The sequence below is a fragment of the Nannobrachium achirus genome, assembly GCF_963921795.1.
Source record: "Nannobrachium achirus genome assembly, chromosome: 2".
NCBI classification, from domain to species: domain Eukaryota; kingdom Metazoa; phylum Chordata; class Actinopteri; order Myctophiformes; family Myctophidae; genus Nannobrachium; species Nannobrachium achirus.
Window position 1 is genome coordinate 21,376,804 of NC_137811.1, and position 12,589 is coordinate 21,389,392.

Genomic DNA, 12,589 nt, shown 5'->3' on the forward strand with positions numbered 1-12,589 from the left:
TGCGTTCCAGCCCAGGTCTTAAAGGAGTAGTTCACCCGCAAAATGACTTTTTGAGCGGTGGTCACAACGCTCCTATACGTGGCCGTGTGTGTGGGTCTCCGTCCGTCCGTCCGTCCGTCCGTCCGTGTCTGTCTGTATGTAGCCTAAACTTCGGCACGTAACTAGTGCCGCACCATTTACGCCACTCGCGCAATATATACATAAAAATGTGCGGCTCGGCCGGGAATGGTGTGCTATTACCTTTCGTTCCGATCCGCCTTACCATGCCGACGTAATCGGCAAAAAACAACGCTTAATTGTCCCCATTGACTTATAATGGGACAATGCAAGAAATCACTTTCAAGTATTTTTCTCTCGTAAACCATAGGAGCTACAGTTTCAAACCTCGGAGAGGAGATTCATAATGATTTTAAGAATGAATCCAAAAATAATTACATCACTCGGCCTCATGGTGGCGCTATAACGGCCCACTTTGCGTTTTGCCCCGTAACTCTTGAACCGTAGATCGGAAATTTAAAATTCTTTTTTCCCTGGATTCCTTGGGTCAAGACGCATCTCCCCATATAGGCCACGCCCATTTGCGCCAGGATAGATTTTCCGCCATCTTGAATTTTCTCCAAAACACACTTTTTGCTCCTTTTCCTACATATTTTCTTCAAATGTCACAAAAATCGGTACACATGATCTATGAGGTGGGTAAACCACCGCTCAGTTCACACGGGTGTGATTCTTTTCTATTGATTAGTCACGCCATGGAGAGTAGAGTTCAATAATATTTTTTTGGTTTTTGCCACATTCCTAAGACAAAAATTTGATTCAATTAAATTTACCCCCATTGATTCCCCGGAACGAATGGGGGTAAATTTATTGTTATCACATTTTTGTCTTAGGAATGTGACAAAAACCAAAAAATATTATTGAACTCTACTCTCCATGGCATGAGTAATCAATAGAGAAAAAGTCATTTTGGGGGTGAACTACTCCTTTAATAAGGTGTGTGTTCTTACCTGAAGGTTGGTCTCCATAGGGCCTCATCCTCAGATAGTCATCAGTAGCTTTAGGATTCAGATAATCTACATCCACCTGTCCTAGGCTGCTGTTGAATTCCACTGACATGGTTGGGTTCAGGTCAGTGGTCTGGAAGGACCCGTGTCCTCGTCTTGCCTTTTCACTAAACACAATTTCACATTTTGTAAGACTTGAATTTGCTGACTCAACTGGCAGAATCCGTCCGGACCGTTGATTATTTAAGGAAGAAGATAGCAGTAAGGTCGGGAAAACTATTTCTCTAAAGCGCCACTCCAACATTTCTGCACCAAAAGTGTGTATATCGTCACTGTCGGGCAGAAACCTTGTATCTCCAAGTTTCAAAATCAAAAAAAGAAAAAAGTGAAAAGAAAAAAAGTGATGTAGTACTACTACACGCCCTGATGATGACCAGTTCATGGTCGAAACATGTCGGTTTTTAACACATTGAAATAAAGCTGTTCCTCCTTTTTAAACCTGAGTGCCTGGATCACTTTTTTCTTTTTTTGATGACCGTGGATCCAAGAGCACCATTATACTCGGTTTTACTATTATATCCTCGGACGAGCACCTGGTTTCTCTCTGTTTCTTTCAAAATATTATGTTCTTTCGTAAATGAAAGCCCTGCTTCATCATACAAAAGTGTCGCACAAAAGTAGTGAAAATAGCAGATCTACAAGCACACAACGCCTCGCGATGCGAGGCGTTGTGTGCTTGTAGATCTGCTATTTTCACTATTTTAAATAATTTTTTAAATAATGACAAAAAAAGAAAGGTTTGGACATACAAGGTTTCCAGCCGACGATTCTGTAAATGACAATCCATATTGAGTTGTGTCTCAAATGATGTGCCAGCAACAGTTTTGTCATGGTATGTATTATATTAAAAAAAAGGGAGATTTGTGTTTGTTTCAGAGCTCTGGTAATTAATTACCTATCGTCCCTTTGGATGAAACCTAATTTGAAGTATTAAGTATTAAGGATTGGATCTTTAAGGGTTCCAGCCTTCTGCCACAGTCAGCAAAACTGTACTGTACTTCCTGCAGGATGTGTGTGTGTGTGTGTGTGTGTGTGTGTGTGTGTGTGTGTGTGTGCGTGTGTGCGTGCGTGCGTGCGTGCGTGCGTGCGTGCGTGCGTGCGTGCGTGCGTGCGTGTGTGCATACGTGCGTGCGTGCGTGCCCACCCATTGTTTATTGCTAACCATACACAACAGTAACCACTTATAGTGGGTTGGCTTAACAAAATTATCTAAACGAAGCAGATAAAAGCGCCAAACTTTTTTTGAGGCTTCTTTAGGACCTAACGATGGATTTTAGCCTTGGGTACCAAACTTTATTTTGATGTTTACCCATAGAATTATCCATATCAATTTGGGCTCCCATCGACTTTCTATACAGGAGGAAAATACCCAGAAAAAAAGTCTGCTTTAAGTAGGATGTGAGGGGTCTACTACGGGTTTGTCATGATTCTGAATCCATTGCAAGCATTTGTTTTGCACAAAAAAACTTTCATTGGGCTAGAAATGGCCCCACAAAACGATGGTTTAGTGATGAGTCATCATTTTTCACCGTTTTGGGGGTGTTTTTGGGGGCCATTTCTAGCCCAAGGAACGTTCTTTGTGCAAAACAAATGCTTGCAATGGATGAATCATGACAAACCCCTAGTTAGACCCCTCACATCCTACTTAAAGCAGATTTTCTTTCTGGGTATTTTCCTCCTGTATAGAAAGTCGATGGGAGCTCAACTTGATATGGATAATTCTATGGGTAAACATCAAAATAAAGTTTGGTACCCAAGGCTAAAATCCATCGTTAGGTCCTAAAGAAGCCTCAAAAAAAGTTTGGCACTTTTATCCGCTTCGTTTAGATAATGTCAAAAACCAGTGTTAAGCAACCACGCTATTAGTCTTTTTTGAAGTGCATTTATTTCACCATCACTAAACGTGCAATCAGAACTGTTAAGTTCAGATAGTTCAACTGGATTAAATGAGTCTCTTGTTAAATACATTTAGCAAGTAAAGCTTGATTTAATGCTTAAAAAATGTTATGGTCATTTTGTTGACTCGTTTATTTTGATCTTGCTTTTGTCATCACCTTTATCTCCTCCCTGTCAAAAAAGACATTGGATGAGATGACAGGAAACAGGGAGCGTCACGCAGCAAAGTGCACCAGGCTCGGGAAACAAACCTGTGGTTGGCCACCGGCACCCCACAACAATGTGTTTTTATCAAGAAATCATCAAATGAGCAAATAGCCTAAATATAAATCATGTCACTGAAAGAAACCTTGTCATATAATGTATTAGAAAAATTTAGAAGCTATCAATAAAAATCTAAAAGGGTTCATCCAATATACAGTAGTATACCCACCAGTAGCATTTTTGTCAGGAAAACTGACCGACAATCCTTACCTACCCAGCGACAAGATGTCGTTATAATGACCTAAAGATGTTGTTATAATGACATACAGTACACCTCATTCATAGAGTAATCCTTTAGGTGGTTGCACACTGCTGCGTTTTTCGTTGCGAACTGCGTTTTTCAGAGCAAGGAGAGAGAGGGAGATAGAGAGAGCAAGGGACTGAGTGGTGCGCGAAACGGGCGGCAGTGTGCAAACGTGACTGACATAACGTGAGGTTGATTTTTTTATTTGCGTTCTCCGAAATTCACTCCGATATTCGGCCCGAAAAACGCAGCAGTGTGCAACCAGCTTAAGTTTGATTTTTGTTAGATGTAAAGGTTGTACTTTTTACTCTAGTGCGATTATTTGACAAATGTATTCAATGTATTTTGTCTCTTCTATTTAGATCATGTCAAAGGTCATGTCTCACCTTGAACAGAAATGTCAAGATTCAATTCATCCCTGAGCAAGCAGGCAGGCTCTATTAGCTCAATGGTAAAACATTCAGCACTTGCCCAGGAAACCAGGTTCAAATCCGGGGTAGAAGAGAAAAGTTACATGGCAACTTTAACTTATTTTCATAAATAAAGTATTGATTTATTTAATATAATGACACAAGTGCTGCATAAAATTAACAGACAAAGTGTAACAAAACTATAAAATCTAATACAAATGTATCAGAAAAGTTAAAATCTAATGAATAGAAAGATAAACAAAAACATTCCAGCCTATTATGAATCAATTGCCATCAAATAGGTAAGCATGTACAGTATAACAATTACAATTACATAGAATAGATTAGTGGTTCTCAAAGTGGGGTCTGGGGAATCCCAGGGATCCTTCAGTGGGTTCCAGGGGGTCCCCAGCAAATATATTTAATATCAAACAACGTTAATAATATATACATTGCTTTCATGTCAACGGCTCCTTGACAAAGGTTTGAGAACCACTGCCATAGAGTATTCAGAGTTGGCATCTGCTACTCCTCCGCACCCTCGCATCGCATCTCCAGAGCTCTGCGTAGGTTCTGCCAGAACAGTCCAGTGTGCTGTTCGGCCTGGGGCCAGCTCAGGTAGGTGTGTTTCTTCACCAGCTTCCTCATGTGATAGTAGGGAGACAACTGATGGGCAGGAATGTCCTCCAGAAACACCAGGATCAATATGTCCTTCTTCTCATCAAACAGACGGTAGCTGCACACAGGAGAGGAAAGACACTTTAACAACATATTTTATGAAGGTCCCTGGAAAGAAATATTTTCAAATGGGGGTCCATGGCCAAATACATACTTTTTTCATTTGGGGATCAAAATGCTCGACCCCAAGTGCACCGTCTAAAATTGGTCTAACTCTGGTCTAGAAATGAAAGTTTTTTTAGACGTGTAAACTTAGACTAGACGTTCATTAGACGTCTATACCAGTGTTAGGCCAATTCTAGGCATGTGCTCACTGACTTGTTGAATGTTGAATTGAATTGAATACACAAATAAATAAATAAATAACACTCAAGATTGCCCAGTGAAATGTCAAAGAAATGGTGCCCCCACCTGGCCATCTGGATCTCTCTGGAGCACCATTCACTCTCAAGGTAATGATGGCTGATGACACAGATGGTCTTTCTGCTGCCATAGATGGCCTCTGTAATGTTCTCTATGATGGGTTTACCTGGGAACCAGTAAGAAACAATTTCACATCTTATAAGAGACAGGCAGGCAGACAGACAGACAGACAGACAGACAGACAAACAGACAGACAGACAGACAGACAGACAGACAGACAGACAGACAGACAGACAGACAGACAGACAGACAGACAGACAGACATATATTAATACAATATTGTCCACATGTAGAAATACTGTAAAAGATTACTTGAGTTAAAGTCCAAAAGTATTGGGCTTGGGAGGGATCAAAATACCAAAAGTAAAAGTACTCATTATGCAGTGTTCCGTTTCATAATCTCAATTCAAAAATAGAATATCTAGAAGGAGTCTTGTAAATTGGCTATTTCAGAATAGATGAAATTTGTTTATATACCGTATGTAATAATAATTTAAATTTGCAAAGAACCTGGCTCGAAGTCCCTGTGGTGTAGACAGAGTCTCCAGCCCTGCTCTCCTTCCAGCACTGGAAGCATTTCTCTGTAAACCCAGAGCTCATCGTGGACGTTGTAGGAGATGAAGGCATCGTAGCGCTGAGGAGACCCCCTCTTTTTTGCCATGGCATCATAAAGGAAGGCCAGGAAGAGGTAGTAGGCGTAGAGTAGATGCAATCTCAGGAAGTGGTAGGTGAAGGATGTGAGCAGAGTTAGCACAATCACACAAGTGGAGGAAACGTAGTAGATGAAGCTAGCATCTATCCAACAGGAATGATAGTCAAAGTCCAGAAACCTTGTTCCCATTTTAGCCAGAGGATAGGCACAAGTGTAGAGGTGAGCAGAAACTACCATTGTTTGGTTGTTGTTCAGCACCCACTGGAGAAAGTCAGAATCAGTCACAAGCAAAAGGGTTGTCAGCCATGTTAACATAACTGAGCGCAGGGAGAAAATGGAACACAGAGACATTTATCACTGTCAACTCGTTCTCGCTCAGATCCAGCCAAGAGACTCGAGTCAGGTTGGCTTGTGCCAGGAAGTCCAGGGACTTCAGTTTATATTTGGAGAGATCCAGAGCCTCGAGCTGTGGTGTATTTTTAAGTGTGTTACAAGGGCTAATGATTTGAGCATTGCTTTGTATTTTAAGGCTCTTCAGGCTCTTCAGTAAAGGTAACTGCACATGGGGAAGTAAAGATGTCGGTTTGATTTCAACGACATTAAAAATGAGACTAAGAGTTTCAAGTTCATCCAGTCCTTCAAAAGCGGTGCCGTCCATCCCCACCACTTTGTCTGATTCAACATTTAAATGTTTGAGCGATTTCAGACCATTAAAATCCCCCTTTCCGAGAAATTCAATGGGATTCCTTAAATTCAAGAATTCTAGTTTCTGTAGACCAATGCTGAACATATTGTCAAACATCCATAAGAGATTGTCATTCATAGTTAGAACCTTTAACTCATTGAGATCTAGAAAAACGCAAGCTTTCAGTTCAGATATGCGGTTGTTATCTAGATGAAGGTGTGTGAGTCTTGTTAAATTTAAGAAGTCTAAGCAGCTTAAATCATTAATATGATTGTCATTCAGGTTTAGATACTGAAGCATGGAGAGATTCTTAACATCATCTGGCACTTTGGAAAGCTGGTTGCCGGTGAGGTTCAGGCGACTCAGTTGCTTCATGTGTTTGATTGAATCCTTTGACAGTTCAGTCAGGAAATTATGGGATAGATCCAGGTTGCTTAGCTGAGTACATTGTGACAGTTCAGTGAGTGCACTTAAATTTGGAATGTTGTTATTCCGTAGGTTGAGTGCACTCAGTGTGGGTATTTTGCAGGCAATAGTTAAGAGACCTCTGTTTAAACTCTTTTTCATGTTAGACAGCTGTAGGTACTGTAATGAATCAAGGCTCTGTAGAAACTTTATGGTGTTGTTAAAATACATGTAAGGATCCCAAAAATATGCCTTAGTTATGTTCCTGAGAAAATTCTTGTCAGGTATGTCCCATTCCCATCCAGACTTATTACAACAGCATGTCAGGTCAACTGTCTCAAGATATGGAAATACAGCTGTGGTGATGCTAAACTTTGTTATTGACTGTGAAATAACTCTCAACTCCCTGAGCTCAGAGGACAAATTTAAGGGAAGCTCTTTTGACTGAAAAGACAATAAATCATAAATTGAGATGTTCAGCACCTGCAAGCGTGGTAGTTGTAAGATGGTGATGATATCTGAAATTTGATGTATTTGGTTGTAATGTAGACTTAGTGTCTGTAAGTTAGGCAGTAACTTGAAGGCAGCAGGGTTGATGAATTGGATTTTGTTAAAATCCAAGCACAGTATCAACAAGTTAGACAGTCCATGGAACATATCATCTGACAGTGTTGTTAGTTTGTTTCGGAACATTCTGAGCACTTTAAGTTCCATCAAATTGATAAAAGCCCCCCCATCTACATTAAATATTTTATTGTAACTCAGTTCCAAATCTACAAGATTTGACAGATTGTAAAAATCTGCCCTGTGTATATCTTGAATGTCATTATGCTGGAGTGTTAATGATATAACGTCTCTGGGAATGTCATCAGGTATGATAACGAGTTGACGATGTTCACATTCCACTGAAACACCAGCATTGGCATTTTCAGAGTAAACAACAGTGCAGTTTTTCAGGATGTAAGCCAGGATTGGATTTAGAGGAAGCATGCACAACAGAAATAAAAAGGGGAAACAATTCCAACTTCCTGTCTGTTGCATCATTGCTGTCTTCAGGATGAATGGTCAGGAACTTTTGGTGGACACTGCTGTGGACACTGGTTGGTGACAACACTGGTCAGCATTGATGATCTAAAGATGATAAAACAGTCAAATTATCTGTAACTCTAGATTGTTTCTTTGTAAATGCCATGTCTTAAATTCCCTTTAACGCCAGACTTGACCCATAACCTCATCCTACAAAACAGAGAGGGTGCTGTTTTTACCCTTTTCTTTGACGATGGCTAGCCAGATTGTTCTCATCCTGTTTGGACTCACCTGAGATTAAAATATAAAAGTAGAATAATAACAAGATGATGTAAAAAAGGTTGTGCTTCATGTGTAATAAAAGTGTGCATGTACTATTACAGATTATTATACAGAGTCCGATACAAAGCTAGACGATATGACTGCCTCTGCATGGATACAATTGATTGATCTGAGGCAAGAAATCAAGAACATTTTAAATAAACAGTGTTGGCTAAACGTCTAATACTGCAACAATGGAAATCTGAATCTAGCCCTTCATTTGCAGCAATGGCTCAGACTTGGGCAACGTGCTCCATTGCTCCATATGGAGAGAATTCGGTACTCAATCATCAAGAAAGACCAACTTTTTCTGAAAATATGGCAGCCTCTGTTGGAAAGGTGGTCAGTCTCCCGTGACAGAGCTCGTGCTCGGGGTGGCCCTTCAAGTGCCTGAGAACAGTCTGGGTTATATTTTCCTGAATACCTCTTAGATTATTTTCTAATGTTTTCCGTCCTGGATGCTGTCAATTACTATACACACATATATATATATATATATATATATATATTTCTTTTCTCTCTCTTTGGCTGATTTATTGATTTATTGTATTTCATTTGTGTGTTTTTTTTCCTTGTCTGTTATTGTCCTTTTGTTTGTTTGTCCTTTCTTCCTACTTAGAGGGAAACCGACTTATTGTCCTTTACTGTAACCTGCAAGATACCCCCCAATAAAAACGATGTTAAAATAAAATAAACAGTGTTCTTCTCCACTAAAGAATAAAACAAGTTAACATGCTGTATACAGTAACTGTGACAAGTGTACATGGACATCCATGACGCTGGCTGGTCACTCCAGTGGTGGTTGCTTTAGAAACTGCCCAGTCTGTTTTTTAGTAAACTGATCTGGACATACTGTAGTTCATTATGAAAATACATGCTTGTTTTCTCCACAATCAACTACATACAGCTGTGTTGACACTGCACAGGGTGCAACAGTTAATCGAACTATTCGATGTCATCGATTATAAAATAATTCAATAAAAGAATCCATTAATAATCAATCCATATTTTGGGCATCGAGAATAGCATCTGCTCCTTTCACTATTTGTGCACCACACCATTGTGCAACGAAGTATAGAATATCACTTAAGTGGTTCATTGATTTGTTAATATATTTTAAAAAATATAACTCGCTTCTCTATTCACCAAAAAGGTAATATCACTAAGAAAATAATCGATGGTTGCAGTCATTGTAACAACAGTTTATCTTGGAGATGTTTCTTAATCTTCAGATACACATGATGTAATACTTACTGAGGTGGCATCATTAATCCACCAATTGTTGTTACTTTTTTCAAATAACAGAGAAACACGTTTTTTGTTTTGTCATTTTTCAACAAAGTGCCCTGACAATGTGTTGATGTGACACGCAGATAGTCTGTTTTCAGTTTATTTTACATGTTTTTTCATTTTTTGATACATTTAGCCTATAATGACATGCCCCCAAAAGATTATTTATTTTATTGAATGATAGAGGTTTTTCTAAATAATCATTTTAAATCAATTAGTTTGATTGAATATTAACTGTTGATTAACTTTTGCAGACCTGTTGAAGCCTACCTGAACTCCTAAACGCCAGTGACCATCATCATCTCATATGAAAATCCGTGTGCAAATGACATGGTGTGCCAACAAGGGATAGAAGTTAAAGAAGAAGGTACCCCTATAGAAGTTCAAGTTCCTTTTATTGCCACACAACCAGTTTGGTGGTATTTAGTTTCAGCACATATAATGTTGCAGCTCTGACAGAAACAAGGAACAAAACAAGTACATGTAGACATTTGCACCATTACCACAACCAACAATAAAAACATGAAAAACAGAAAAAGGACAGACAACCATTTAGCTAGTGTGAGGAGGGAGAGGGAGTGGGGTACTGAGGGAGTTTAGAGTTCGTATGGCTCAGTGATGTCATTACGTGCGCATCCCGCATCAAAAACTCATTCTAGTCGCCCAGGGACTCATTCATGTCATGGTCCTGGGGTCCCGGGGATGCGCCTCCATTGGAGTCCATGTACCGGGTCGCGGTAAAAGAAAAACATTTTAAAATTCCACAGACACCACCATTGTTCATGGGTGAAAGCATCCTACTTTACCCTACGTTAACACAAATAAAATCCACGTAGAAAGTCTTAAACAGGCGATAGAAACGTCAATGTTTTGATTCCACTGACGTCCAACGCCATTTTGCGTGCCCGAATTCATTAGGGGCACATGTTTTAGTAGTTTTAGTAGTTCTAAGTTCAAACATTAGCCAAATTGTAAATTAAATAGGCAAACATTTTGAAAATAGCCGATCTACAAGCTCACAGCGCTCGAAAACATTGTATTGAGGACTCATAAAACTTTTCTGGGACCCATTTGAATGACCACCTGTGGGTCCCGGGACCCATTACATTGAAAACCTAGTAACATCACTGATGGCTGTAGGGTAAAAACTGTTTTTGAAGCGGGAGGTCTTGGCATGGATTGATCCGTAGCGTTTCCCTGATGGTCACAACCAATGATTTTTGCTGCCTTGTTAATAATACGCTGTAGGTTGGATTTTGAGAATTGATCAGCTGAACCATACCAGACAGTGATAGATGAGGTGATGATGCTTTGTATGATGGCAGAGTAAAAGCGGAGCAACAGTCGTTGGTTCACCCTGTACTTCCTTAGTTGCCTGAGGAAGTACAGTCGCTGCTGAGCTTTCTTGGTGATGGTGGTGATGTTGAGGTCCCATTTGAGTTTATTGCTGATGTGGGTTCCAAGAAATTTGAAGGAGTCTGTGAGGGTAATGGGTTGGTTGGATATTGTCAGTGGAGATTTGAGGGTCTATGGCTATTTCCGTGGTTTTGGAGGTATTGAGCAGGAGGTTATTGATAGAGCACCATGTTGCTACTCTCTCCACTTCTCGTCTGTATGTTGATTCGTCGTTGTTCTTGATGAGGCCAAGAATAGTAGTGTCGTCCGCGTATTTGTATATTTTAACTGAATTGTCCAGGGAGGTGAGTTGGTTTGTGAAAAGGGAGAAGAACCAGGGGGAAAGGACGCGCCCCTGGGGTGCGCCAGGGTCAGTGGGTGGGACATCCGGTTATGTATTTTGACAGTTTGGGTTCTGTTTCTGAGGAGGTCTAGGATCCAGTAGTTTATTGCCGGGTTGATGTTCATGTCCTGCAATTTAAAAAACTGTTTATTTGGGGAGATAGTATTGAAAGCTGAGCTGAAGTCAATGAACAGAGTTTCTAAGTGACCAAGTGTATGATGCATTGCTAGGCTGATAGCATCTTCTATTGACCTGTTGGCACGGTATGCAAATTGGTGAGGGTCGAGTTGAGATGTGGTGATTGATTTGAGATATTCCAGAACCAGATGTTCAAATGATTTCATTGCAACCGAAGTGAGAGCTAGGGGCCTGTAGTCATTGAGACATGGTGGATTTTGGGACCGGAATAATGGTGGACTGTTTGAAACAGTGTGGGACTGAACACTGATGCAGAGAGGAATTGAATATGTCCGTAAATACAGGGGCTAGCTGGTTGGCACAATAGCTGAGCACAGCGGGAGAGAGCTGGTCTGGCCCTGCAGCTTTTCTTTTATTGGATCTTTTGAATATACGGTCCTTACCTTATCCTCCTCGATGATGAAGGGGGGAGGAAGAGGATGGGGCCGTGGAGGCTTGACTTGACTTGACATGACTTCTCTCACCCGTTGGCACACTTCTCTCCACTTAGCCGATATAAAGTCCATGGAAATAAGTAATTTCATGATTGTAAGAAGAACAGCAGGCATTGCAAGCACACGCGCACACACACACACACACACACACACACACACACACACACACACACACACACACACACACACACACACACACACACACACACACACACACACGTGCACGTGTTTGTGTCAGTATTCCTCCATTTTGAGATAATAAGATAAGCTATCAATTTCAGGTGTCATGGCAACAACAGCTAGGCTGAAACACAGGACGGACACAGGTAACAAAAATCACACCAGTGTGAACCGAGCGGTGGTGTCCATTAATTTCAAGGCTGTGTGTGTGTGTGTGTGTGTGTGTGTGTGTGTGTGTGTGTGTGTGTGTGTGTGTGTGTGTGTGTGTGTGTACGCGTGTGCGTGTGCGTGTGCGTGTGTGTGTGTGTGTGTGTGTGTGTGTGTGTGAACGTACATTTCAAGGCTGCTCAACAGAACCTCTCTGGTCACTCAACTGTATTGCAGGCTACATACAAACACACAGGGACGGATACACACACCACACGGCCACGCTATGGAGTGACCACCACGCTATGGTGTGACCACCGCTCAAAAAGAGACACACGGAGCAAAGAAGCAGCACTGAGCACATCACTTTTAGTTGTCTTTTTTTACACCCACTTCTCTTTGGTTAATACTTTACTTGAGTATTTCTATTCTTTCTGTGCTGACATTTGCTCATAGACTACTGTAAATTAGATCCATGCAGCACTTTAAATGGGTGCTTTCGTACCCAAACAGTGATGGGGCGGCGTGGGGTCG

The 12,589-nt window shown here is 40.8% G+C and overlaps 1 protein-coding gene across 1 annotated transcript; it reads right to left on the minus strand.

The window, feature by feature from the left end:
• Positions 1 to 4,237: 4,237 nt before the first annotated feature.
• On the minus strand, positions 4,238 to 5,820 carry LOC308297131 (toll-like receptor 13; the record flags this gene model as incomplete). The annotated part of the gene is made up of 3 exons (XM_080740550.1): positions 4,238 to 4,614; positions 4,968 to 5,085; positions 5,490 to 5,820. The coding sequence occupies 3 exons, from the start codon at positions 5,818 to 5,820 to the stop codon at positions 4,404 to 4,406; spliced, it is 660 nt and encodes a 219-aa protein (XP_080596676.1). The 3' UTR covers positions 4,238 to 4,403.
• Between the last annotated feature and the right edge of the window lie 6,769 nt (positions 5,821 to 12,589).